This window comes from Oenanthe melanoleuca, chromosome 1A (genome assembly GCF_029582105.1).
Source record: "Oenanthe melanoleuca isolate GR-GAL-2019-014 chromosome 1A, OMel1.0, whole genome shotgun sequence".
Lineage (NCBI taxonomy): Eukaryota > Metazoa > Chordata > Aves > Passeriformes > Muscicapidae > Oenanthe > Oenanthe melanoleuca.
Window position 1 is genome coordinate 33,259,352 of NC_079334.1, and position 22,477 is coordinate 33,281,828.

General features: G+C 43.6%; 2 protein-coding genes across 2 annotated transcripts in view; both read left to right on the forward strand.

The window, feature by feature from the left end:
- PPP1R12A (protein phosphatase 1 regulatory subunit 12A) overlaps nucleotides 1-6,547 on the forward strand; it is a 112,403-nt gene extending 105,856 nt beyond the window's left edge. Inside the window, exon 25 of the mRNA XM_056482197.1 lies at nucleotides 4,100-6,547. Coding sequence (XP_056338172.1) covers nucleotides 4,100-4,186 — 87 coding nt within the window. The 3' untranslated portion in view covers nucleotides 4,187-6,547. The remainder of the gene's footprint in view (nucleotides 1-4,099) is intronic.
- A 13,717-nt stretch (nucleotides 6,548-20,264) lies between these two features.
- PAWR (pro-apoptotic WT1 regulator) overlaps nucleotides 20,265-22,477 on the forward strand; it is a 66,118-nt gene continuing 63,905 nt past the window's right edge. The window contains exon 1 of the mRNA XM_056482201.1: nucleotides 20,265-20,830. Within this exon, the coding sequence (XP_056338176.1) occupies nucleotides 20,360-20,830 (471 nt within the window). The 5' untranslated portion in view covers nucleotides 20,265-20,359. The remainder of the gene's footprint in view (nucleotides 20,831-22,477) is intronic.

The following is a 22,477-nucleotide window of genomic DNA, read 5'->3' on the forward strand; positions in this document are numbered from 1 at the left end:
TACTGTTTTCATGTGTTAACTTCCCATTGGGGTCTTGCTAATCCTTATTTTTATCTAGACAACTTAAAACATCCAGTTCTAGCACAGAGTTAAGATTATTGATTTATATTGCTATATATATGGGCATCCCAGTGTGGATGAGAGTCCTGCAATGCATGGACTATAAAATCACAGACACAAAACAAACTCTGCCTAGTGTGTCAGATTGGTTCAGACCCCTTCTGATAAAAGTATGAACTGCTTTGAGTTTCGTCTTGGAAAACAATGCTAGACTGTTGTTCCTAGTGTTACTGCAGGGCTCTTTCAGAAACCCATGAAAGGGTCAAAACTTACATGCGGATCAAAATGTGGTTTCATTCTACACCAAATCTATGTGCCTTTCATCCTCTTAAGAATAAGTGTCTAGGCTGGAGGTTACAGTGAGCTTTTAAGATGTGTAGTTGAAAAAAATAAACCAGCCTTCTGCACAGTGATTCTTGCTAAACTGCTTCCTTTCATCTACCCCCCTCCCCACTTAGAAGCACAATGAGTGTGATTTTTGCTCAGAATCTGATTTTGGGTTTTCCCCACTAGGAAGCCTGAAGTGAAGAGGTTTATCCTTTTGTTTGGTGTCTTTCTGGAATTGGGCTAACATTAGGATGTGGTGTTTCTGATCCAGACCCTGGATTCCTCAATGCTCCCTTATGTTAACCCTTACTGAGCAAGTGAGGTCAGCTTACTGACCTGGCTGAAAACAAATCCCTTAAATCATAATAACACTCGATCCATCTCACCCCAGTATTGTTGGACTACTGAATTTACTGTGCAGAAAGCAGCAGGAGCATACTGCTGCATGAGGAGGGAGAGCTGTCCCTTTAGGGCAATGCGTCTTACATCAGCCTCAGCAAACAATGTGGTTTTTCAACACAGCTGAGCTAATGTAATGACTGCTGTCCACAGCTACACATCCATACTGTCTTTTTTTGCTAGCACTGGCATTCCTTTAACCATGGTAAGCCATTTGGGGTGTTAACCACAGCAAACTGTACAGTATTCCTCTCCATAGCAGGAGTTTTCAATGGCAGGTCATTATGGAGCTTGAGTGGCCTGACCAGCAAAAGAGAAGCAATGGAAACACAGCAGGGAGCCTTGACAGTATGATATGTTATCAATAGCAGTGTGCCTGAGTAACTTCAGCAGTTCATGAGCTTTTTGTAATCTTTATTAATCAAGTTATTTTGTGTGTACAAACTGGTAAATCTTCCAGCAAACACAGACATGATTATTACTGTACAGGTCTGAGATGGCTCCACATATGTCAGATGATTATTGAATCATTATTTGCTAAATGATAACACTGCAAAGTTACTAGCCTAGTCATGATACAGATAGACAAAACAGTGCATTTTTATCTTAAGCTAGAATCTCATCACAGGAAGATACTTCACTATTTTAGTGAGAAACAAATTGGAATTCAAAGTGCAGTATGTTACTGTAATTTTACTCAATGTATTGCAAAGGTGTTTTTTCCTTCCTCTTGGCATTAAAGGTGTATTTGGTCACCTCACAAGAAGTTTGAATACCCATAGAAATACACTGCTCCAAGAGAATTATTTAAAGTATGTGGGGATTAGTATAGATGAGAAGTGTAAGTATTTTAAGTTACTTGTGCTTATCTTTCCTGATGAATCTCCTGCTATTCACAGAATTGTAGAATTATTTAGATTGGAAAAGACCTCCAAGATCATCAAGTCAAACCAGTAGTCCAGCACAACCACCCTTATACCATGTCCCTGCATGCCGCATCTACACATCTTTTAAACACTTTTAAGGATAGTGACTCTACCACTTCCCTGAGCAGTCTTTGCTTGATAACCATCTTGGTGAAGAAATTTTTCCTACTATGCAATACAAACCTCTCCTAGTGCAACTTGATGTCATTTTATCTTGTCACACAACTCTTTTGTCTCCTACCAGTCTTCCCCTATTCTCTTGCAGACTCACAACAAAAGAGAAGATATTTCCTTAAGACTTATTCTACCTATTAATTGAATCAGGATTAAAATCTGCCTACACAGATTTGCAGATATGTAATGGTACTGGATTATGTTAAAGTTCTAATTTTGAACAGTGGATTTTTTTAAAGTAGTCCACCAGAAAATCTACCTCTCTGTGGATCTTTCTCTATGTAATTAACCATTATGGGCTGCAGCTCCCTCCTTACTCAGTAAGCTGAAAGAAGACTGTGACATTCCTGGATTTACTTTGAGGTTTCATTGGAACGCACACACAACACTACTTCTAAAGGTACCTATTTGACCAGTACAAAAGCAGATTCCCTTGATTCCCTGTGCATAGCTAGATGAGGGCTGTTGTGGTTTCACCCACTACCTTTGGTATGAAATCTGTAGCAGAATGGAAAGGAGAAACAAAAGGTTTTGGTTTGTCTGCCTGAACAAATGGCCGTTCCATTGCTTGCAGACACATGTATATTATCTGGATATGACCTCTATCTTGGGCAACTGTAATTATTTTTTACAGCTTAGATTTAAACAATAATGCTTGAAAATTGCAAAAAGATCGCTCATGTTGTCCAATTTCGAACATATTGAAGTGGTTTTTTAAAGTAATCAGCATTTTACAGCTCCTTTTGTTCAGAGCACAGCTTTCACTTGAATATAATGGAAGCTTCCCTGTGACTCTGAAGAGCTTAACTTAGGTGGCTTTCCCTAGGCTCCACCACAAAACAGAGTTGGAACCAAGGATAGCAGAATGGTTTTTGCCTACTCTAATTGTAGAGACCACCTTTTTTCTTCTTATGATCTTCTGTCAACTTCCTTTCATATACGTTGGTATTTGCAGGGAAATAAACTAGAGATCTACAACCTTAGTAATTTTCAGTTCACCACTGTGTTTCACTGTGAAAGGGTCTGCAGTTCAGTGAAGTGAGTGTGGACAAGAGGTATAGAAATGAAGCCTCTAGTGTGAAGTTAATTAACCCTGCATTTTTAAACTTCTCCGTTCTTTCTATTCCATTATAATATTCTGAATATAATAGGATTGAAAGTAAAATTTTGCTTGAATAAATGAAAATAAACTAGTGCCAAGAAAATAATGGTGAATAGGGTAACAGGTATACATAGGTTCGTAGCTGAATTTAGACTTTCTGCATACCCGTGCTCTTGAGGTTACTGAGTAACCGCTGTGCAGGAATAGGCTGTTACCTCCTGTGTAAAACCCCTGCTAGAATCCATAGGTGTAATTTAGCTCTGAGTGTGATAGGTGATTTGTTATCAGTGTGTGAATGTAGATACAGAGAACTGCTGAGATACTTTCTGGTTTCTCTGGCAAGCTGAATTCTCCCAGTACCAAGCTCTGTGCCCTGACTTGTCCTCCTTTCCTATTTGATCCTGTCCAACTCTCACCTCATTTGGCTTCTGCCTTGCAGCCTTTGTGCTTGTGTGTCACCCATCTCCTTTGGCAGCCATAACTTGCCATTCCCTAACCTGTCTGCCTGAGTGTGTAGCCTGGTGTTGCTGTGATCCCTTTCAGTGATCTGATCTTGCGTGCACTGTGCTGTTCAGGGACATGATTTCAAGTTACAGGGTGTGTGCTTCAACATGACTTTGGAAGTGGTTGGACGATTAATGCTATTAGCTAACAAGCTGAATCACCCTGTATCTGATCAGGATGAAATCATCCTAGAGCACAGTGGTAGAGATGCTTAGCCACAGCATGTTTTTTTGAAACTCTGCAAGTGCAGTATAGACAAGCCTCTTTAAATTGTTGGTTAATTTACCCCTGCCCCCCCCTTCCACCCCCCTGGAATTTGAAGTATTTCATTACTTTCCTCATGCTTCCATAAATGCTTTTGTCAGAGGCTGGTCATCTGCACCACTGAGTTTTAGTGCATCCAGTCCAAGCAAATGAAAACTTCTAATCTCTAACCCTTAAATGTATCACACTAAAAGGGGAGATTTTTATGAACTGCTGATGTGAAGTGTGAGAACTGCCCAGATACTTAAGCTGAATAAAGATTTTTACTCACAGTCCTTGTCTAGTCTTGCTGCTTTTACTTGGGGTGTAACAGCAAATAACCACCATGTTTCATTTTTCATAGATGCTACCAGACCTGAAGGCAGACAACCAGAGGCTAAAAGATGAAAATGGGGCCTTGATCAGAGTTATAAGCAAACTTTCCAAATAAAGGGTTTACTACAGCAGCAAGTAACGGTATTGCACATCACTAGTAACTCCAGTGGACCATGGTATGGCAGTCACTGGAAATGTGGGAAGATCCTTCGGAGACTGTCATTTTCAGATATCCTGCCAAACACCCTCTTACCTGTGTGTTTTTTTGTATCAAGATCATTGTTTCTGTTAAAATGCAGCTGCTGAGAAGATAAAATGACTGAAAAATCTTGTTTACAGCCACAGCATAATAAGGAAAGTATTCAAGGCCAGATACGCCTCAGATATTTAACCAGTAAGCCTTAGTTGTACATAAACACTTCTACATCAACAAAAGCTTTCAGCTCTCACAGACGACAGTTACTCAATAATGTTTTTTGTTGTGCCACAATTCCCATTTTTTTCCTATACTCAGTTTTCCTTTAAGATTTAAGTTTGGATTTTTTTTTCCCTTCTAATTTTTCATGTACCAGATTTTCTTGTACAGTGTTTTCACAGCTTTACCATTTGCAGAGACCACACACCCTTTTAAATTACATAATTTGTGTAGCTAACTAGAGTTGTATTGTCCAACCACCTGGAACAGAGATGTTTGGTGGAACATTTGCTTTCACTGTTTGTGCAATATGCATTTATTTCCTATATGAAATGCTTTAAAAGTCAGTTGAAACTAGAAATATTTTAAGAATCCTGTTTTCTGCCTTTATTGGTCACTTTAAAAAAGAAAAAAGAAAAAAAAAGAAGTTTGTAGTGAAAGACATTAGATCCTGTAATTGTCACATTCATTTGAGCAGGTACTGAGTGATGCTGTATATATAAATGTGTACTGGTTTGATTTTTCAGACCACCACGTGGCATGCTTGAATATATTTCCCTATTGCAAATGTCTGTTAATGCAAATTAGGCTATCCAGAATAGTGTGTTTAACAAAGTTCGTTAATTTTTATGGTATAAAGAATTTAGACATTGTACATTGTATGGAGCCCTATCTTTGCAAAAGGTCTAAACTATATAAAAACTTTATTATCTTTTTGTCCCTTTTTTTCCATTTGATAGTGTTCACCATAATAAAAAAATGCATAAATATAACTGCTTCACTACATTTCACATACCTGTATTTATCTGAGTGCTGTCCAAAACTGTTGTGCTAGCCAAAGTAATGTACTAAAAATCATTTGAAAAGCATAACCCATTACACTCACAATAATGTTTATATGCACTGTTGTTGCCATGTGAGAAGGCATCCAATTTGATAACACCGTGTCAGACCATTTTATACATTTCAGTGGCCTTTAAAAACAAAAAAGTACTTAAGTAAAGATAGTTTTTGTTAGGAACAGCTTTTATATTTTCACTAAACCATTCAAAATGTGACATCCTATTGGCACATAGTTTATTGCCTAAAACCACTGAACAGATCAGCCATTAAAACAAATTGTACATTGTAAAGCTTGTAGTAGCTATTGTATTATTGATTATATTGTATACTATATTAAATGTGAATTTGTACCCCTTCAATTAAAAAGGTCATGTTCTACTGCCTACTTGGGGGGGAGGGAGGGTTAGCTTTACAGGGGTGGGATATGGAAAGGAAAAGGAAGACATGATGGAAAGGAAAGGAAGACATGATGTCCTCTCTCTGTTGATTGGTTTTTTGAAGATGTAAGGTTATGCTCTTACTACCAAGCTCAGGATTTTTGATTTTAAAGGTACACGGATAGTTTGAGATATCTTATTGTAATTGATCTGTATGAGAGGTGGGTCTGAACCATAGGGACTTCCATTGTCTTAGGCTAACATAAAATAAAGAATTGAATGGCTGCAACATATTGAGTTCTGTTACAAGACAGTTAGGCATATTCTGGATTATATTTGGTAAAGTTTGGGTGCCTGTGAATGATTAAATACGTGTTTCTAATATTTTAGTGTTTTATATTTAGGTTATTTATTCTTTATATCTAAAAAATGAATGGCTACTGTGCTATATTGATTTTATTGGTAGTACTGAGCAGACCTTGTATCTGCATGAAACTAGTTGCAAAACCCACTATTTTGGAAAAAAAAAATGTATTTTGACATATACAAATAAAATGAATACAAAATATTTTAAATGTGTGAAAGTTTTACTGATAAGACGTTGAAATTTGTTGGAAATTTAAACCATGTTATAAGTTTGCTATTTAAATTCTTTGGTGGGCATTTTTCATTCATTGCGTTACTCGGATGCAAGGTTCAAATACCTTTCAAAGATTGTAATCAGATTGTGATTATTTGCACATCATTGTACATGCACATCTGTAAATGCAACAGTAAAAATGCCATATTTATGCAATCTGTAACAAGTTGGACAAATGTTTATATATTTTACATAAACCTGTCTGTGTGCAGTATCTGAGAACCATTTTTTATGTGATATTAACCTAATCTCACAAAGCAATTGCTAAACTTGTGTCATTGTCTTATTGTTCCTGATTGTGTTGAAGATCCATTACATCCCAGAAAATCCAGCTACAACAGAGAGAAAAATGGGTTGTGGAAGACTTTTATTATTTAGGAGACTCTTTGCATGTAAGAAGTATATTATAGCAGGCTGGTGACTGACAGGCTTCCTTAAATGACTAATGCCTTAAATGGTAAGTCAAACCAGCAACTTAGATTTCCTGGGGACTTGTCACAGTGTGGAAAGGGATCTCTGTGTCCAGAATTAACATCAAATACAGAGGCATGGAAGTAGCTGGTGTGGAGAGTGAAGAGACAAAGGGCCTGCCCAAAACCAGCTCCAGCCATGGAGGGAGCCATCAACTGGGGAGGAGGAATGAGCACTGGACACTCAGATGGGAAGAGAGTGCAGGAAGCATGGCTGCATAAGGACTGCCTGACCTTTATGCTCCAAACAATAGCAGTTACCTAGAAGAAAAAACTCAGGAGCTGGAATTTCATTTTTTGACCGCCTTGTCTCCCTTTTAAACAATTTCCTCTGAGCCTTCCTAATTCCTACCACATACTGATTTACTGCTGTTTCCTTGCCAGATCCCTAAAAGCGCAGTTACGATTCATAGTGTGCAGGTCAGTGCGTTTGTTTACTCAGCACCAAGTACAAAATGTGAATCTCAAGAATTCACTCATTTAGAAATACTGTCCTCGCTAAACTTGGGTTGTGCTCTCATGAACATTAAACTGGTATTAATCTTACCTGTCCAGTATTCCTGGCCAATGTTCATCTGCTGCCATAACAACAAATTGGTTGCCATACAAGGGCCCTATCATTTCTGGTTTAGGAAGAGTAGTTACTTACATACGTTTTAGACAAGGAAAAAGGTATGCTTTTGGGTTTGTGAAGATACCTGCATTTTGAGATGTGCAATTTTAATGATTTCACCTCTGTCAGGCACAAATGGACTTCATCTGAGAAGGCTCCTATCCCTGCTAGCTGTCATAACCATGAGGTTTATAGTCGAGTGATGGCATAATGCCAAAATATGATGGTAGACAGGAAATCTACATCAAAAAAAGAGCAGGGGAAGGAGTGTACACCGTGATATCAGACTAGGAAAGGCAAGACCATGTCAGAAAATGGTTTGCATGATGGCATCAGAACAAAATTGGCCCCAAGTCAAAGAGTTTAAGGTCCTGTCTCATCCAAACTCCTGAACAGAGAAATGTCCAGTGCAGCCAACAGTATGAGTTATGGCTTGCTGCTGGCTCATAACACTGTTCAAAGGAGGTATTAATTTATTTCTAAATTGAGTATGAAATAATCATTATATTAACTTGTACTTGATCTGGTGATCCTGGAAGTGTCTTGACTTCCTGCAACTGGCACTTTACCAACTTTTATGACCATTTTGAGGTATTACTTATGTCAGCTCCTCAAGAAAGGAGCATGGATCCTTTTGTCTCTTCCCTGTTGCTTGTGGTCTTGTGACACAGGTATAAATGGAGGCGGCCAAGTCTGCCACGCTGAAATGTGGTGCAGCTATGGGTCCTGGGAAGCTCCAGGCTGGGCCTCCCTAGAAAGAAGAGTGGGCAAAGGCTCTTGGCAGCTGAGGCCTTAAGCCTGTGCAGTATGGAAAGTGTAACCAGCCTCATTTTTAGTTATACTTAAAGTAATATTTCACCTCTTAGTAGTAGCTTCAGTTTTTCTAACTTGACATGGTACAGTTGTGGCCAGTTAATAATGATTGAGTTTTAATTGTGCAGCTGAGGGATTAATAATGTTTTGTATATGAAATTTAATTGTCAGTTACAATCCAGAAGCACAACAAAGCATGTCACAAATTCACTATATTTTATACATTCTAAAAACTCAACAAAACAGAACTCCACAGCCATTACACAGTTTTTGGGGGAGAGTACTTTGAAAGAGAGAGGAGACAATTGTCACTGCATTGTGGAGGGTTGCTTTTCCACTTGCTTTAAAGGTTCTGTTGAACAGTTTGTTGCAGCTCTGCTGGTCACCTCTGTGAAATTACAGGAGTTTTTTTCCCCACATAGGGATTGCCAGTCTGTCTGCTAGGGAACAGAAGAAAAAATGCTCTTAAGTTTTTCAGAAAAAGCTCTTGCTATTCATGGTTATGTACACACTGTTACATTTAGCTGTGGTGATTCAGCTTCCTCAACTTCTTAAATCAAAGCCACATGAGTGAAAAAATGCTGGCAACTGGAGTTACTTGCTTTACATTTGTTTTGATTGCAGGAGGAGCAGTGGAGCTGGTCAGAGAATAGTAGCAAATAATACTGTGCTCAGCCTCAGTATAGATGTAAAATAAGACTAGAATAGTCCTAAAGATGACTGCAGGTTCCTGCACCAAAGACAGAATTAAAAAGCAAAACAAAACCTCCCAAACTCACAATTAATTGCTCACATTAAAGGGAGAGCTGCTGCCATACTGATGAGGTAATCGGCTATTCCTGCTTGTGTCAGCACCTCCCCATTTTGTATCACTGATTAGATAGGAAAAGTATGTAGCCTTTAGAGAAAGGAGGAACTGTTCAGTTCTTTCATCTGAAAACATCACCTGTTGGATGTCTAATGTTTCTCATCTGGCCCAGGGACAATTACAGCAGGGACAAAAGCCCCACATTCCAACTCTAATTATTTCGCCCTTCTTACTTGGGTTCTACACGTCTGTTTTGCAAACCTATTCAAGCTTTGCAGGAATAGTTAGCCAAGACAGTGCAATTCATCTTCTGGTGTGGTCTTTTCCCTTTATTTGCTGGAGAAGAAAGAAAAAAAATGCAATCAAGTATGGTGGATGGTGGGAAAAAAACTATTTATTTGGTACCATCTTCCTTTGCTCCCCCCATTGCTCTACAGAATCCTTGGAGCAGAAACTCGGCTGAATTGCTCTTTGAGCAAACCAGCACCTGCTGCGTTGCTTCGGGTGGGACCCCAGCAGGGCTGCTGGCTGCTGCACCTCCCCCGACCTTTATCTCTCCCCAGACAGAAAACAGTCCTGTTGCCCTTGTTTGTGGCTGCTTATATACACGTTTTAGTGATGAAAAGACAGACCTGATCTGGGAGAATTGCTACACTGCAGCTAAAATGAAGCTACTGCTCTCTGCATGTGGTTACTTGGGCCTGTACCCCAAGTCTGCCAAAGAAAAGAGCATTAATTTTTACACCAGCTGATATAAAATACACACCTACACAGAATTACACAATATACACATCTTGCCACACAGTCTAGTCACTGCCCAGAAAGAAGATTTAATGAAAGAGTTGGTTTAAAAATAAAAATCCACATTTACATCAACTGCAAATAGGGTAGGTGATTCTTCAGCTATTAGCAGCTCACCTCTATTTTCAGCTGAATGAAAAGCAGCAAGTTAGACTAAGTTCTTTCCACCTACTTAACCCCTGGCTATTAGCGATGCATTATGTTAAGCAATTGCCCAGTAATGCAGCCTCCACCATTCTTTGTGCTTTATGAAAACGAGAGAGCTTTCACTACAGGCTTTTATGACGCTTCTTTAGTCCCGCGCATAAAAAAGGCACAGCTCAGAAGTGTAAGGGGGAAGGAGCAGAAGCGATACTGCAGAAGCGCTAGCATTACTCTAGCAGTTTCTGCCTAGAAATAATGACACCGAGCTCAGTCCGTCGGGCGGAGGAGCTCCGAGCGCGGAAGGGCCGCTGGCGGGCGGCGTAGCCGGGAGGTGGCACCAGACGGCTTCGCTTCTCCCGGGCTGCTGCGGGGCTCCTGCGCGGCTCCCTCTGGGCTCCTGGGGCTCCTTCCGGGCTCCCGCAGCCTCCCCGCGGCACAGCGGCCGTCCAGCTCTGGCCAGGCAGCGAGCCACGGCGCCGGAGCCCGCTCCCGATGCTCCGGGAGTGCGGCACGGCTTCCTCACCTGTCCCCTTTGCCCTTACACCCGTGCGTAGGAATGGCCCAAACGACAGGGCCTGGAGGAAACTCTGCCTCTGATGTAAACTGAGCCAGGGCTAGTGTGACCGATGAAGCGTGGCAGAGAACAGCAATCTCAAATTCATCGACACAAGGGACGCACTGGGTTAGTCTGACGGCGGCAAGGACTGCTTTCAAATATCTTATACTGAAAGCCTGCGAAAGGAGCTTGACACCCTGGGAATGGCAGAGTACGCTTGGCTCTGCTGGTGAGCTGAAATCCATCCATCAGGAGGCAGAAACTGTAACCCCAGGAGGGCTGGGGGAGGGTCGGCATGGAGGTGTGTGCGGGCAGACACCCGCTGCACAGTGAGCACTCCCATACTGAGTGGAGAGACAGACTAGGAATAGGCACCGGGCACCACAGCACAGCTCTGCTACAGAGAAGAGCGACAGCAAAAAAGTAATCCTCCATATCAAAAGTCAAATCTGCGGTTCATAGCAGCACTGCACTTGGCTGAAATGCCGAAACACGGTTAACTCCTTCTTGCTCAGCCCCCTTTCAGTATCATCTGCGTGTTGCTTCGCTGTGTGACCAGAGCGCTCTGTATGCTGTGAGCTCCTTGTAGTTCTCCCTTCAGTCTCTTCTCTGGTGCATTACAGGGTGGGTGTAGTCGCATCTTTCTGATCTCTTCAGTCTTTTCTCCTCCGTTCTGCATGGATGGGATTCTGCCCTAATTCCAAGCCACAATATATAATTATTTTCTGTGCAAGAGAGGGCTTTGAAGTATAATTACATTCCCTGTTATCCCTGGAGAAAGCCATGAAACACCCCAGAAGTCACTTCCCCCGGGACGTTGAGCACTGTCTGAATTTCCCTTTGTATGGGGAGTGGCACTCAGGATTGCTACATGAGGCACTGAGTGCAAGAACTCCTTCATATTTCACCAGCAAGTCGCTACAAGCTTACCGACATGCCACAGCTGCTGGAAAGAGCAGCCTCTCCTCCATCTCCTCACCTCAGCTTCAGCTGTCGGTTTTCTCAGCTCCTGCTGAGTGCCACCCCACCACCGAAACTCCCCTTTGGACATTCAAATCCCAGCGCTCTCATTCAGTCCTTCTTGTACTTGCTGCCTATTTGAGGCCCATCAGACCACCTGCCATCCTTATGATTGCTTCTTGCACTCATTTGTTACTTCTCTCTCCTGTTTCAATCCCCCTGCAGACCTCATAACTTCCAGATCTCATTGCTCCACAGTTCTGTCTTCAGTTGAATCTCTGCTGTCCACAATTCCTCTCTCCACAAGTGCAGCAGCCTCAACACCGCGGTGCTATCCCTCAGCCTCTGTTCCTCACCTTCCACTCCCCTTTCCTCCCTCTGCTTTATCCTGAGCTTCTTAGATCCCTAATGGTTTCAAAGAGCCCATTAATCTTTTCCTGGCCACTGGATCTCTCTTTTTTTTTTTTTTTTCTTTCACTGATGACCTAATCTTTGCCCAGCAGGAATGTCTCTACCCAGCCAATGAGTTCCCACCTACTCTTGGTTATCTGTAATGCAAGGGGGTGGTTTTACCATAAACTAAGTCCACTTCTAAAAGTCACCTGTTCCCATTTAATCCAGTTATTCCCCTCCTCAGGAATCAGCACTATTTTTCAAAGGCTCCATACCTCAAAACCATTTCCAGAATGAAAGGTCTTACACTTCTTTCTTATTTTCAACCCATCAAGGTGTTTGCAGGCATAATTCACTATTTTCTAGTTTTCCTTCATCTCATTTTGAGTATCTTACAATAAAGCAAACCCATAAGAGGATGCTTGTTGGGTCCTAATGCTAGGGAATAAATAAATAGAGCATTGGCTGTGGGTTTGCTGAAGTATGCAGCTTGTCTTCTCTCAAGTAACTTTTGAACTTAAAACTTCTTTTTAATATGTATTTAAGGCTTGCCATCTTGAAACAGCAAATCCTGTATTAGATGCAAATCACATTTGCTTTTAAGCATATCCACATTTGTTTCTGTAAAAGCATTACAATGGCACATAGATTTTGTTCCAATTTTCAGTCTCAAACTTTTATACTAAATGTTTATATCATGGCCATGTAACATTGAAATAAAATTTTTAATATAAAATATCAACAAAATTTTAACAATAGCATGCATATTTTATTTATGTTCTTTAAACTATTTGTTTCCTTTGTAGTCTGTTTGGCTTCATACACACTCACTCTAAACTCTTACAAGTGCTTCCCCCTCCTCTGCTTACACTCACTGACACGTCACTGCCATTGATTGATTGTTGTTTGTGTTTGCTTTGGACACTTCCAGATGATTGCTACTAATAACCAGTACTAAATTCCTGAAATATCTGCCTGATTCCTTTTCCAAGGCAACTTCATTATGGTGTCATATGAAACACAGTAGGCCCTAGAAATACTGTGCTGCAGGAGAAAAATAATCTCCAAATGAAGGGATAGCTCAAACAAAGCATTGTAAAAAGCCATCACACTAAATTCTGCATGCATCATCTACTGCATTTCAGCAAAGGCCAAGCTTCTTAGTCAGCTCTCTGAGGAGATCCCTCAGCCTTAACTGTGATTCTTTTGGGGCATAGTTTTGTGCTCACTGGACTTCTCTACTGCCTGCAACTCAGCACCTGAACAAGGTTTGCTCAAAAGGACAGTTTAACCAAGAATTACACAGTGACAATCAAGAGGGCTAATTAATTTTTACTGACTTTTAATTGGTTTGTTAAAAAATCAAAATAATTCTTATGAATTAGAGTGCTCTTAATTAAAAAACTGAAAAACCCAAAACCACAATACAACAGCCCTGAAGGATTATGAATTGTAACCAGTACCAACAAGACACAGACTGACAGTGAGCCAGGAACCACTGGAAAGACAGGAACGGAATTGTCTTTGTTGTAGACCAAAGGTCTGTTTAACAACGTTTAAACTTTCGAGCTAGTTGCATAGAGGTCACAGCAGTATCTTGAGTTGGAAGTGACCCATAGGATCACTGCATCCAACTCCCTGTTTCTCACAGAACTATCTAAAACTAAAGTAGGCGCATGGTTCAGAGAGTGCTGTCTTTAAAAAGAATAAATAGGTGCTGGAAACATAAAAAGGAACAAAGGTGGTATTATTCAGGAAACTTAAGGTTATCTTATAAGTACCAACAGGTTGATATTATTTCTATCACATGGAGAGGTACAGTCAGCTCTTTATGACCAAGGTGCTAGACAGTATCTTAGATGGCACAACAGTGGGGTAACCTGGCAGCCCCTCCACTAAGGAAGATGGTGGCAGGCCAGCTGCCCATTTAGGGTATTCCTAAAAATTCAGGACTCTAAAGGACAACATGGCACAAAGACAGGCCCTAGAAAACACCCAAGGCTGGTTTACACCTTGTAAGGCTAGAGAGCTCTCTCTTGTGAAGGAATACAAAGAGAGCAGATCATCTCTATTTGTTCCCAAAAGGGCAAGTCTGGAACTGGACTAATAAACCAGCAAATGCCAAATCCAATGCCTCTGTGTTATGCTCCCCAGTATTCTTATGGCAAGGAACCACAGGCATTCTGAAGGAGCATTTTAGTTCAACAGATTCTGTGCTGCTCAACAATCTCCAGGTGGTATCATATCTTAGAAAATTTGTGCCAACACAAGTCACTTTATGTCCATCTACACCGAATACCATCTGCAACTCAACCACTGCCATTCACATTGGCAATTTGTTATTTTTCACTTTCTCAATTTGTTGAGTTCCTTTCCAGTGCTTTAATTACGATGGATCCCCCATAGTGATGAGCTCTGCTGCAAGATGCTCCCTAGGTTTCCTCATAGTAGGGAAAAACTTTCTTAAGGTGCTCCTTTCATATGGTGATTTTATCCTGGCTCTACTGATCTGCCATCAGGGGAATTGCTTCTATGCCTTTTGCATACTGGTCTCCAAGCATACTTACAGCTGCCTTAAAGCATCCACCTTTTCCTCCCTTCTTTCCTAAGCACTGTGAGCCTCATCAGCATCAGCTTTACCTCCTTATACCTCACTGTTCAACATTTTGATGGGTCTATTTTTCCCTATTTCTCAACAAGTTGCTCTAGGGCATACTCACCTGGCCTACTGTTTAAATCTGGCCCTCCAGAGTATCTGTTTGGATGAAAAAAAGAGATATCACAGCTGCTCAATAAACTGTCAAAACACCACAAATAGCAAGGAGGTAAGACAAGACAGGTGATTGCTTTATACCCTCACAGTGCAGGACATGAGCAGCAACAGACCTTCTGACAGAGTCAGACTGGGAACTGTGGCAGAAAACACTCTCATCACACTTTTGAAGTCGTCTGCACAGATACTGAATCCATCCCTACTGTCATTCTTATCCAACAACTGCCAGCTGGAGACAGATGGCAATCTCTGCTTTAACTTTTGATACTGTAAGATAAAATACTTTAAAAAAAATCAAGCAAACTTCTGTCAGTTTGTTTTTTGCCTTTTGACACTGCATTCTTCCACCAGACAGATTAATAAACTTTGTTGCAAGAAACAATACTAGTTTGTCTGTCAGAATAAACTAGTTCAAAGAAACTACATAGTTTTTTTGTCAGACGTTAGCAGAGCTCAAGAATGGTAAAACATACAAAAAACAAGACTAGAGGATGCACTCTAGGACTGATCTTGAGTGCTAATGCCTCCTGATAAATCTAGCTATTTTACAAAGCTCTCAAATCAGACCCTAGTACTTGGAAAAAAAGGATTTAAGCATTCAATCCAGTAGCACAGAAAATATTATAAAATTGGCATTTCATTAAAAGCAGGATTGTCAGATTTGTATAAGTTTGAAGACAAAAACCATAAGAAAGCAATCTTGTTAAACCACTACTACAGCAACTAGAACATGATGAGTTGTTAGAACTTTACTGAGAAAAACCTTGCCAAAAGGTTAGCACTATGGTCCCAATCTGTAGTAAGCGGGGAAAAAGAGAATAATTTAATCAATTTCTGCAAGAAAAGTTGAGGAAATAAAAAATCCTTGATGATAGGCTAAGCCTCTCAGAACACTGTGAAAGTGGTATTAAACTGAAAGGGATAGCACTTCACATGCATTTAGACAAAAAACACCCAAGACCATTAGCAATAAAAGGTTAAAAAAAGAGGAGTATATATTTGAGGACCATTTTACTTTCGGGGAGATTTGACATTAGAAATGTCATGGAGCATAGGTAGGGAATTTACAGGAAGATTAGACAGAAGTTACAGCCAGAGATTTAACATGAAAGGTTTAAAGAGAGGTTTTTGATATTTTATGGATAAAAAGAACAGATGTTCCTACAAAAGGATGGCTGTAAGATTTCACTGAGTCACAGTAATTTTAAGTGACAGCATTTCTGGACAGGAATAAGGAGATAGATGGGCTAGTTAGGGTACAGTGATGTGGATGAGGGTTATGCAGCAGGTAAAATTTAAAGTAGCAGAGAGAGAAAATTTAGTTGGACACCACCAGAGCAAGCTAAATACACCCAACTTAGTAAAGCATGATAAATGATAAAGCAGGTAGAACAAGTATGTGACTGAAAAAGTTTGGACTGGGAGAAGAAAGACGAAAAATGAACTGAGTGAATGAACTCCAAAGGGGATCCAATATGAGAAGCAGTAGACAGGTGCACTAAGTGGAAGTGTTTCATGGAAATTCAGATAATAGGCAGAGGCAGAGTTAAGTCTGGAGCAGAAGAGCATGAATACAGTAGACTCAACAGAGACTGGGAAGAGATGCCAAAGAGGGTGAGATGGAGGGAATGTTTCAGTGTAGAACATTCAGGCATGAGTGTATATAACAAATGTTTGCTAAGCTCAGAGCGTGATGGCAATAAGTAACCAGACATTGGGCAGGAATTTGGATGTTGTCCTTAATTTCCTCAGCCATCAATATGTTATTATGTTCTCTATTTTATTATCCAGTCCTTGAAAATTGCAACTTCAGAAAAGATTATGGCTCAGATAAACTTGAATTCAGAACATTAATAAGGTTGGATAATTTGGTTGAATCTCTAGAAGAAGTTATGAACATCTCAAGCAGCTTGCAGCCATTTACAAAGGAGGCAGCTTTGAAGTGCCCAACCCCCAAAGGTACTTCATTTCCTTGAGATTTTAAGAATGAATTACGGGTTTTACTCTAAATTAAAAAATGAAGCTTTTTTTTTCCATGGCCAAAGACACCAAGATCATCCTACCCAATCCTGGTGGTAATTCTTCCTCTGGGGAAGAATCTCATTCCAGAATACATAAAAACCAATATCTTAAGGCTTTAGGACCCTTATCATTACACCAATTTAAAGCATAGCTAATAAAATGAATTGTATTTCTAGGACTTAAGAATACCCTGAAGACTTTTTTTGTTTGTAAGAAAAGAGAAAAGTGTTGTTCTAAAAATGTTTGCAAGCTATTAAGCTGTTCTCCCTTGTGGCAGAGGAAAACATGCAGCGTGATACCTAAACTATTTGGGACTTTATCCCTGAAAGCTCTCCAGCACAGACAACCTTATTGAGATGCAAACATCTGACAGTCAGCATTTTTGTATTGGGCACTTAAGCCCAACCTCACTCACCACAACATAACTTCTGTTAATTTATAACAGACTATAAGGCAAACAAAGCCTTTTTTGGCACAAAAAAAAAAAAAAAAAAAAAAAAAAAAAAAAAAAAAAAAAAAAAGAGAGAGAGAGAGATAGACAGAGGAAGAAAAAGAAAACCAAACAACAACAACAAAAACAACAAACCCACCCAAAAAAAACCAAATCTCACAATGTATTTTACAGTAGAGAGAGAGAGAGAGAAAATCTAACAGCAGCTAAAGCCTGGGGATGTCAGCTCATACACAAAAGAAAGGTGGGCACATGGGACGTGAAACAGGGCAGGCAGGTCTGAGCATTGCTGGCTGCTACAGATTGCCACAGAGAGAGGGGCTCCAGGGGCAGCTGGCATGACCCGGGTAACAGAGAACTGAGGGTGTCCTAAGAACTAAAATACATTGTTATATTTCTCAATATACACAACAAGCTGAAAGTAACAGAGTATTAACTTTCTAATGTCTAACTTGCTAATATTTGGCCACCTGTGATTCTCATGGTGTATATTTCAGGGTGAAATACTGTTACTGTCACAGTTGTATGATTCTCTCAAGGAATTCTGTTCATTGTATAAATGGAAAAAGTTGCATGATAGGAAGGACAAGAACTCATACTAGAAATCCTTTTTCTAGATTATGTTTTCTAAAAATACAATTGAGTTCTTGTCTAATTAAAAAACTCTACAGATAAGAGTGCAGGTAAGAATTTTTTCTTCAGGAAAGTGCTTAGTCAAAACTTCTCTTAGGACCAACTTTACTAATTTTGTACTGCTAGGTAGTAAAGAACAGCGCTAGTGCAGAACTATGTTTTTACCATATATTTTTCTGCCTATTTACAGCTTTCCAACCCAAGACTGAACAAGCTGGTTTTGTTTGGGGATTTTCCCTTGGCCTGAAAGATAAGAGGTTTCGTCTGCAGTGATAAAACTGCACCTTAACTTCCACATATAGGAACATTTAAATGCCCCTTCAAAACCAACCGCTGCACCAAAAGAACCCCTAAATCCAAACCAGAGCAGAAATCAGATATGAGTTCAGGGAAAAGTCCAAGTAAATGAATGATCACCAGAAGGGCAGAGAAGGTTGGCAGGGTGACTGTGCCCACTGCTGTGAAAGAGAAAGAGGTAGAGACTTATTTAAGACACAAGTGGCTACGTGGGCTAATCCTGTTATTTACACTGTACAGAGAGTAGATATTTGGAGCTTCCTTTTGCTGGATATTTTTATCCCTATCACCCATTTTTTTCTGTAAAAAGAAACCAAAAATCCTTGCAAAGTTTATATTCTGAAGTACTACTGAATTTTATTAACTAGGTGGACAAATTCAGGACTGAATAGGAAAAGGGGAGAAAAAGTGATGAAAAGGTTATTCTGTGCTCTCAGCTAGGTAAGCCCAGGCTATATGGATTTCCTCTGACTGATGTAAGCTTGTCTTGTCCTGAGCCAGCTGGAAAGGTGGCACGGATACACTCCTTCCTCTCAGCATACCACTCATAAATCAGGATTAAGCAAGCCACAAGGCTATTGAAAGCTGTGATTTTTAAAAGTACCATGATCAGTTTCCAGGGTGCTACTAGGACATAGTGAGTTCGGGCAAACAAAAAAACCCTGAGTTTTCCGTGAGGGTTTACCCATCTTATCACCTACACACGCAGATAGCACATGCTTCCACCACCTTGCATGTTCGTTTTTCCTGACATTTAACCCAGTCCCCCCAGTGGGGACTGAGGCTGCTATTATTTATAAACGAGACATCTGTCAAGTCTCTGCAGCATGACTGGCGGAAACCCCTTGAATCCTGGCTTCTTGTAACGTCAGGAAAACACGGGATCTTTCCCAACCTTCCGCCCGCGGGAGTGAACTTCCACCCGGCTAGCAGCAGCCTGCCCAGCAGCGGCGCGGCGGAGGAAGTCATTCTGCCGCGGGCCACTGACCTCGGGCTGCTTCCCACCGAGCCCCGGCCCCGCCGCGCTGCGGCCCCGGGATGTGTCCCGGGATGTGTCCCCGGTGCCAGCCGAGCCGCGGGCTCACCGCGCGGCCCCGCACGCCGCTCCTCTCCGGCAGAGCCCGGCGGGGCCGGGACCGCCCCGCCCCGGGGCCGAGCCCGGCACCTGCCCGGCCAAAGGCGGCCGCACGTCGGGCCCCTCAGCCGAGGCTCGGCGGCAGGTGCGGGGCGGGCTCGGCGGAGCCCCGCGGAGGGTGTGCCAGCAGTCCGCCTTCTCCGGCCCCTCCCGGCGGGGCTCCCACAGCCCCCGCCCGTCCCCCGTTAAAGCCGTCGGGGAAACGGAGGGGGGACGCCGGCGGCGTCCCGGCCCGCTCATCCCCGCCAGCTCTCGCTGCGGCTCGCCGGGAGCGCCGAGGTCCGTGTCCGCTCCGCGCCGCCGCTGCCCGGGGCAGGTGCCGGGGCACGGTGCGGGCCGGCGGCCGGCGCGGTCGGGTCGCGGCGCGCACCGGGCCGGGCGGGGCCTCCCCGCCCTCACCCCATTGTCGAGGCCATCTCGGCAGTTTCCGCCCTGGCTTCGGCTGTGTCCGCGCCGCGATGGGGAAAGGGGAGGGAGCTCGGGAGGCTCGGGGCCGCGCCGCTCCTTCCGGGACGGCGGGAGGCGGTGCCGCTCACCTGGTGCCGCCGGCGCTGAGCAGCGCCCGAGCCGCGGCCCCGCCGGCGGGAGGTGAGCGCCTGCCGCGGCTCGCCCCGCCCTGCCGCGCGGGAACGCGGCTCCCGGGCAGGCAAGCGGGCGGCGGGGGATGGCACCGGCTCGGGGGGATGGCACCCGATGGCCCGCGGCGAGGGACGGCGCTGCGCGGCTGTCGTGGCCGCAGCGGGCGGGCGGGCGGAGGAGGCGCGCACCGCCGGGCTGAGGGGAGCTCCGGGGAGCGAGAGGCGCCGCGCCGCGACCGGGCGACTCGCTCCGAGCCGTGGGAGCCGAGCGAGCGAGGGCGGGCGGTGATGGAGACCCGTTCCCTGGGGCCGGGGGCTTCCCGGGGAGTTCGCGCGGCGGCGGGACGGGGATGGGCAGTGCGGCGGGACGGCTCACGTCCCTCTTTGTTTCTCTCCAGGGTGTTTGTGCTTCTCCGAGCCTCTCTCCCCGCCCCCGACTCTCCCGCCCCCGTCTCTCCCGCCCGACCCACCGGGACCTCTCCTCTCCGGGCGGCAGCAGAGCCGCCTCGGGGCGGGCGGCGGCAGCGGTGCTGTGGGGCGCTCTCGCCGTCCAGCGCGCCGGGAACATGGCGACTGGCGGCTACCGCAGCGCCGGGGGCAGCACCACGGACTTTCTGGAGGAATGGAAAGCCAAGCGGGAGAAGATGCGGGCGAAGCAGGCGCCGCCGGCCCCGGGCGCGCCGGGCGGGGGAGAGCCCCGTGCTGCCGGGGGCGGCCCCTCGGCCGAGCTGAACAGCAGCAGCAACCTGCCCCCCGAGCGAGCGGCGCCCCCCGCCGGCGGGGCGCTGAACTGCCTCGGCCTCGCCAGCGCCGCCCTGGGCCGCGGCGCCCCCGCCAAGGAGCCGGCACCGGCTCTGGCCGGCAGCCGCGGGGCCGAGCCCGCCGCCGCGCCCGGCTCCCCCGAGGGCGAGGAGAAGCTGGCCGCCAAGGGAAAGAGCTCGGGCCCCAGCGCCAGGAAGGGGAAGGGGCAGATCGAGAAGAGGAAGCTGAGGGAGAAGAGGAGGTCGACAGGTGTGGTGAACATCCCGGCCGCCGAGGTGAGCGGGGACGGGGGGACGCGGCCGCCGCTGGGGGCGCCGGGCAGCGCCGGGGCTGCCGCCGAGCGCTCGCCGCCCCTGCCCGCGCTCCCCGCGCTGCGCCACGGCCGCGCCCGGCGAGCGGGGGTCGGGCCGGGGCGGCGGCCCGAGCGACGGCAGGCCAGGTGTCGTTTATCCTAAATAAACTAGACCTGTCGTGACTTGCGCTTTGCTTTTATTTATTTATTTATTTATTTTTTTAATTAAGCTTCTTGTCGGCAGAGAGTAAGTTCAAAGCTTTTGGAGCATCGAACTGAGACACGTGCCTGTTAAAAGTACGGTCGAAACAATAATAATGAGAAAAAATTGATTTACCAGGTTGGAGTAGATGTTCAGGTGTAAACATTCAGTTTGGAACCCAGAAGAATTTTCTGCGCTGGAAAAAATGTAGTGGTTTAAGGAGCATTTTTTTGAGGCAGAGGAAGATATTTTTATCAGCCAACACCACTGTCCTCTGCGGTTTGCTACTAGTATAAAAATCTGGCATTGATTTGTAATACTCCTAGAGGAATTCAGAAGAATGATAACTAAGCTTTTAGCTTGTTTTGCAGTTAATAAGGCTACAGGAAATTTTGAACAGAGTTGGATTTCTGTCTACAGTTTTGCACTAGTAATAGTGATCACCGTACTTTTGCAGGAAAAAAACCTTTATAGTTCTTTTGGTTAATATTATGGATTATTAAAGTAACTCTAGAAAACGAAAGATTTTTGTTTCTGAAGCAGCAGGAGAAGATGAAATCATGTTCTTCACACCTGAAGTTACTAACCCTTGCTTGTGACATCCTAGGCACTTTCACAGCGCACACTTTCATGTGAGGTGGTCTTGGAAGGCTGAGAAATGAGTTCCAGGAACAGTAGAAATCTTAATAACTGGTTTTTGAGAACAATGACTTGCATACACTTTAGTTTGAGGTAAAGAGTTTTGGCATAGGTCTTCAGTATCATTGTTTTGTAAAGTGTGGAATACAAGTGAGTAATCTTAATTTTTTTTCAGAGTGTGCAAGCCTCATAGACTGTATCTTGTTTGCTTTATATGTACCTCCACTTAAATACCTGCTCCTTGTGCCTTTTATAGGAGCCTTAGAATGCTGCATCTTTACTTCTCTAAGTGAATTAGTTCTAGCCCAGTCATTGACGGTTTTGTGCATTGCAGCAGGGGATGTATGACATGATATTTTAGAGATCTGTTGTGTGCCCTGTCCCTAGCTGTACTCTGGTTGGTTGGTTGGTTTTGAGCAGTGGGTTTCTTTTTGCTCCTTGAGACTAACCTCCTGGTTCTTTGAACTAGTTTTTTGAACTATTGTTCCTGTGGTCGTTTTTGGGTTGTGTGGTTTGGGTTTTAGTAGTTTGGTGAGTTTGGTAGTGGTTGAGGTTTCTGTTTGTTTGTTTTGTTAAAGTATTACTCAAAATACGTCTTGCTTTCCAGGAAAACACATTCCTTGCTCAGTAGCTATTAGAATCCTGTGTTTGAATTTACTTCATTTTTAAGGGTAACTTTATTTATTAATGATAACATATTTATGCATTGAGAAATGAGTTCTCACCTGCTCCCTAAACTTTTGAGGGCCTAAACTTTGCTGAGTGTCACCACGTGTTGGCACTTCTTGG